The sequence below is a fragment of the Natator depressus genome, chromosome 6 (genome assembly GCF_965152275.1).
Source record: "Natator depressus isolate rNatDep1 chromosome 6, rNatDep2.hap1, whole genome shotgun sequence".
Taxonomy (NCBI): domain Eukaryota; kingdom Metazoa; phylum Chordata; order Testudines; family Cheloniidae; genus Natator; species Natator depressus.
This window is the reverse complement of record NC_134239.1, coordinates 91485097-91491249: the sequence shown is the minus strand read 5'-3', so window position 1 is coordinate 91491249 and position 6153 is coordinate 91485097. Positions and strand designations below refer to the sequence as shown.

At 47.1% G+C, this 6153-nt stretch overlaps 1 protein-coding gene across 1 annotated transcript in view; it reads left to right on the top strand.

The window, feature by feature from the left end:
- The first annotated feature begins 2494 nt into the window (after positions 1–2494).
- Positions 2495–6153, top strand: part of SPTLC2 (serine palmitoyltransferase long chain base subunit 2) — a 119144-nt gene continuing 115485 nt past the window's right edge. Inside the window, exon 1 of the mRNA XM_074956022.1 lies at positions 2495–2726. Coding sequence (XP_074812123.1) covers positions 2601–2726 — 126 coding nt within the window. The 5' untranslated portion in view covers positions 2495–2600. The remainder of the gene's footprint in view (positions 2727–6153) is intronic.

The following is a 6153-nucleotide window of genomic DNA, read 5'->3' as shown; positions in this document are numbered from 1 at the left end:
GCCTACCCACCCTCTTCACAATGCAGCCACTTTGAAGCAGCTGGGACAACATTACTAGGCTAATGTAAACTGGTTCAAGGACCCTAATGCTGTTTTTTACAGCAAAAGGTGTCTGACCCAGAAATATCTAGTCTAAAGGCCCCAGTTCCCTATCTGCTTGGATACACACTGGAGAAATGGCATGGGATCGCAACATCACAAATAGGCTAAAACTAGATCTGTAGCTTTCCCAGTCCACCTTGGAGGGCTGAAAATGTTGGCTCTTTCACAGAGGGAGTCCCCCCCACACCCCAATTGTTTGTCAGGAGTTTGAATTAAACGTTTGTTCTGTATTTGTACAACACCTATGACAAAGGGGCCTGGTCCATGAGTGGGGCTTCTAGGCACTATGGTATTGCAAATAAATACATGAATTAATTTAGGTTTCAGAGTAACAGCCGTGTTAGTCTGTATTCGCAAAAAGAAAAGGAGGACTTGTGGCACCTTAGAGACTAACCAATTTATTTGAGCATGAGCTTTTGTGAGCTACAGCTCACTTCATCGAACGATGAAGTGAGCTGTAGCTCACGAAAGCTCATGCTCAAATAAACTGATTAGTCTCTAAGGTGCCACAAGTCCTCCTTTTCTTTTTTTGAATTAATTTAATTATTATTAATGTCACAGTATGGTGCCTCTTAAGGAGAGATGTGCCTCAGTCCAACTATCACAAGCGTCAGTCACCTCCCCAGTGGAGAAAATGAAGGTTAGGTGACTAGTGGGTCAGGTGACCTAATCAGCCTTATTATATGGGAAGGGCCTGCAAAGTAAAGGAACTGTGACCTAGCTGTGGGAAGGAAGGCTGGGGACTCTCTACTTAAGACAGAGATACTGACCTGGGGTTGGGAACTGGAGGGCCAAACTCCAGATTAAAAAGAGAGAGAGATTGAACAATGACCCAGCTTTGTGAAGGCTGAAGGGCCAATGTGTGAAAGGACTAAATAAAGTGGGCCCCAAAAGGGCAGTGTTTTAATTAACTTTTGGATTATGATGTGGAGTCATGAGTCCAAGAAGGGAAACTAAGGCAGAGTAACCACTGGCTACAACACTAACAACTTAAAGAAAATACCAAGGAGATAGATTCTGATCTCAATTCCTTTGTGTAAACTTGGAATAACTTGATTGCCTTCCATGGAGTTACTCTAGATTTACACCACTGTGACTGAGAGCAGAATCTGACCTAAACATTTTTAAATAGCACGTCCCTTCCCCTCTCAACGAAGGACATGAAAGTTACAGCTCAGATTGTAGCCTGGTAAGACATCCTTTTCCCACGCATTCTCCAGTGTGTCCTCCAGCAAAAACTCAAAAGTCAAACCCTAATGTAAAATCAAACAAATAAAAAACCCCCAAAAGACACTTCCCAAACTTTGGACACCCCTTTCCATGTTTTCATTATGCATCAAGCAGTAAAGGGTGATCACAAATGCTGACTTTTTGCATATCACCTTTTCTATGGAGTAATTCCTATGTGAGGCTTGGTGACCCAACTTCTAATTGGATGATTAGATTTATTCCCAGAATAGATACCATATTTCTGTACTCTTATTTATATTTATATATATATATATATCCTACCTTCAACTACAAGGTCTTGTTTATGATAGAGCTTGTAACCAAGTTTGAAACTGTTTTCAAACACATCTACAGCCAGGTTTCAACAAGTTATCATCCATGCCTGATATGGGCACCAATTCAGCAAAGAATTTAAGCACATGCATAACTTTATGTACAATTTTAATTCCCACTGACTTAATTTCTGCTGGGTTGCTGCTTGCAGGGGTTCTCAAACACTGGGTCTTTCCTCCAGCTGGGTGGGGGCTGAGTTATACCTCCTGCAGAATAAGCCCCAGCCCCCCTGAAGAATTCAAAGCTTTTCAGGTCAGAAAGGACCATTAGGCTCATCTTACTCTGACCCCTGCACAACACAGGCCAGAGAATTTTACCCAGTAATTTCTCCATCAAGCTCACATAGGAGCCAGCGGTGGAGTCACACAGGGGCCGGCCATGAGGGGCCCCAGACAGGGATAGACCAGAGGTCCAGGCACAGCCCTACAGAGGGGTCTACGCGGCTCTCCTTCATCGAACCCACCCATCTCGTCACCGGCTAGAGCCCATCCCCAGACCGGCTCTTCTATCCTGTCATTGGCCAGGGCCTACCTTTAGATCCCGCCCACCCCCGAGGCTCTGTCCTGCGATTGGATAGCTCATGCTCTTCTCTTCGCCCTCGGTGGTTCTATGCCGGGAAATTGGTCAGCTCGTCCCCTGGGCCTCGCCTGGCCTGGATTTTTTTGCCCTGTAATAGGATATGGCCTTTCGACGGCCCCGCCCCTCTTCCCTGCTTCCCACCCACCACCTTACTACACGGTCTTGTCGTTAGGCCGTGCCGTTTGGCTACGACCCCCCTCCCGCGGCCCCTTGTCTCACGCAAGCGCAGATATATTTGAGCGCGGGCCCCGCCCCCGGGTGACGCGAACACGTGTGATTGGCAGTCAGATCGGGCTGGGCTTTCACGGCCCGGGGGGGTGGTGGGGGACCCCAAGCGGCCGGGCGAAGGCGGCAGGATGGAGCGGCCGGAGCAGGGCCTTGGGGAACCGGACTCCCACTCCCGCGCCAACGGCTGCAGCCTGATGGGACATGGGGCGCTGCGGAACGGATACGTGCGGGGCCTGCTCGAGGCCGAGACCCAGGTGTGGGGCCGGGGAAGCCGGGCGCGGAGGGGCTGCCGGGCCGGGGCTCCACGGCGGGCGCGGGGGTCTTAGCTCGGCCGCCCGAGGGGAGGCGTGGAGCTGGGACCGGTCCCTGCCTGGGGTGGCCAGGGGCCAGCGTGCGGCGCGGAGCCTGGCCTGGCTTGGGGCTCCCTGCGCCGTAATCAGGCAAACGGGACGCGCCCCTCCCGGCTTGGCCGCCCGCGGGCTCCACAGCGAGCGCTGCCGCTCGGACCCGCCGGGCGGTGGCTGGCCGCCTGGCTCCGTGGGGACCCCGCGGGGCGGCAGGGCAGCCCTGCTCCTTGGCCTGAGCGGGACTCGCCCTTGCGGAGATTCCGGGGCCAGGTGTGGAGGCGCAGATGGGACGTGGCCGGAGGCGCTGGGTGCCCCGCGGGCCCTGGTACGAGCGGAGGGGCTGCCAGTCTCCTAGGCTCTGGGGCGGGGAGGGCCGCACGGGTCCTCACTGCGGCTCCGGGGAGCCACCTGGTTCTCCTGTCACGCTCACGTTGGCCATGTGCGTGAGGCTGCCCAGCCCTGACAGCGGGAGCTAGGTGAGCTGCAGGGTATCTGCTTTCCTAGGGCTGGCTGGGGAGGAGAGAGCTGGCAGAGCCTCAGAACGACCCACCTGGTCAGACCAATGGTCCATCTAGCCCAGTGTCCTGACCTAACAGGGTGGCCAGTGGAAGGTGCTTCAAAGGGAATCAACAAAACAGGGCCATTACCAGGTGATCCATCCCCTGCCCTCCAGTCCCAGCTTCAGGCAGTCAGAGGTTTAAGGACAGCCAGAGTCCTTCATGGGGTTGTGTCCCTGACCATCTTGGCTAAAAGCCATCGTGGGGACTATTCTCTAGGAATTTACCTAATTCTTTTTTTTGAACCCAGTTGTACTTTTGGCCTTCACACCATCCCCTGGCAATGAGTTATGGAAGTTGACTGTGCTTTGTGTGAAGAAGTACTTCCTTTTCTTTGTTTTAAAACTGCTGCTTATTAATTTAATTGGGTGATCCCTAGCTTATGTGTTACACTTCCTTACTCACTTTCTCCACACCATTCTTGATTTTATAGACCTCTGTCATACCCTCCCTTAGTTGTCTTTTCTAAGCTGAACAGTCCCTAATCACTTTTGTTTCCCTTCTCTGTACTTTTCCGAATTCAAATATATATTTTTTCAGATGGTGGGACCAGAATTGCACGCAGTATTCAAGGTGTGGATGTACTATGGATTTATATAGTGGCATTATATTTTGTCTTAGTTTCTGTCCCTTTCCTAATGATTCCTAACACTTTGTTAGCTTTTTTTGACCGCTGATGCACATTGAACAGATGTTTTCACAGAACTATCCATGATGATTCCAAGATCTTTCTTGAGTGGTTACAGCTAATTTATACTGTACCACATAATTTTGTATGTATAGTTGGGATTATGCTTTTCAGTAGACATTACTTTGCATTTATCAACACTGAATTTCATCTGCCATTTTCTTGCCCAGTCACCCAGTTGTGAGATCCCTTTGTAACTCTTCACAGTCTGCTTTGGAGTAATTTTGTATCATCTGCAAACTTTGCCATCTCAATTTTTACTCCTATTTCTTGCTCATTTATGAATCTGTTGAATGTCACTGGTCCCAGTACAAATCCTTGAGGGACCTTGCTATCTACATCTCTCCAATGTGAAAACTGACCGTTTATTTCTGAGCTTCGTTTCCTATCTTTTAATTAGTTACCAATCCATAAGAGGGAAGATACTCTCATCCCATGACTGCCTGTTTTGCTTAGGAGTGTTTGGTGGGGGATCTTGTCAAAGGCTTTCTGAAAATCCAGGTACACTGTATCCACTAGATCACCTGTGTCCATGTTTGTTGACCCCCTCAAAGAATTCTGATGGATTGGTGCGGTCTGATTTCTCTTTTTTAAAAACCCTGTTGACTCTTTCCCCAACATATCATGTTCATCTATGTGTCTGATAATTTTGTGCTTTACTCTAGTTTCAACCAACTTGCCTGGTACTGAAGTTAGGTTTACTGGCCTGCAATTGCCAGGATTGCCTCTGGAGCCTTTTTAAAAATCAGCATTACATTATCTACTCTCCAGTCATCTGGTACTGAGGCTGATTTAGGCGATAGGTTACATACCAGTTAGTTATTCTGTTTCATATTTGAGTTCCTTCAGGGCTCTTGGGTGAATGCCATCTGGTCCTGGTGACTTATTAATGTTAATTTATCAATCTTCCCCCAAACCACCTCTATTTACATATCAGTGTGGGACAGTTTCTCACTTGTGAGCCTTTATTTTTAGACGACAAATCTGAGGATCTTCCTCTGCAGTGAAGAGCGATGCAAAGAATTCATTTAGCTTCCTTGAGTGTGCCTTTAGCACTTTGATTGTCCAGTGACCCCACTGATTGTTTGGCATGCTGCCTGCTTTGGTGTACATAAAAAAAAAAAAAAAATTCTTTTGCGAGTTGATCTTCAAATTATTTTTTGGTCTGCCTAATTATACTTATACACTTGTCACAATTTATGTTCGTTTTTGTTTTGTTCAGTAGGATTTGACTTCCCGTTTTTAAAAGATATGTTTTTTGTCTCTAACCGTCTCTTCTACTCTGTTTAGCCATGGTGGCATTATTTTGGTCCTCTTGCTGGTTTTTTTAATTTGAAGTGTATGTATAGTTTGAGCCTCTATTATGGTGGTTTTTAAAAAGTTTCCGTTCAGCTTACAAGCATTTCGCTCTTGTGACTGTTCCTTTTAATGTCTGTTTAATTAGCAGCCTCGTTTTTGTATAGGTCCCCTTTTTGAAGTTAAATGCTAGAGTGGTGGGTTTCTTTGGTATTTTTTCCCTACAAGGATGTAGTTAAATTTAGTTAAAAGAAAAGTACTTGTGGCACCTTAGAGACTAACCAATTTATCTGAGCATAAGCTTTCGTGAGCTACAGCTCACTTCATCGGATGCATGGGCTGTAGCTCACGAAAGCTGATGATCAAATAAATTTGTTAGTCTCTAAGCTGCCATAAGTACTCCTTTTCTTTTTGCAGATACAGACTAACACGGCTGCTACTCTGAAATTTAGTTAAAAGAAGCTTAACTGGATGTGTCTAAGGTGATGGGGTGTGGGAAGATTTTTTGGGGTGCACTGAGGATGATTTCTGTCCTTGTTACTGAAGAAGTCTGTCTACTTTGTGTCCTAGGGGTTTCTGTTTTGGGAGAATAGGTGCATGGGTTTTTTTTTTTTGTTTGTTTGTTTTTAAATCCCCATTTGCTTCTGGCATCTTTGATGGTATTAGCATTTAAAAGTGTATCGTTCCATCTGTCTCTGGCTAGATGATTGTGGCTGTTTCTCTCAGGTCTTCTAGACCTTACTACTCTGCTTTTGTGACCTTCAGACTGGGTTAATGCAGTACACTTTGCAAG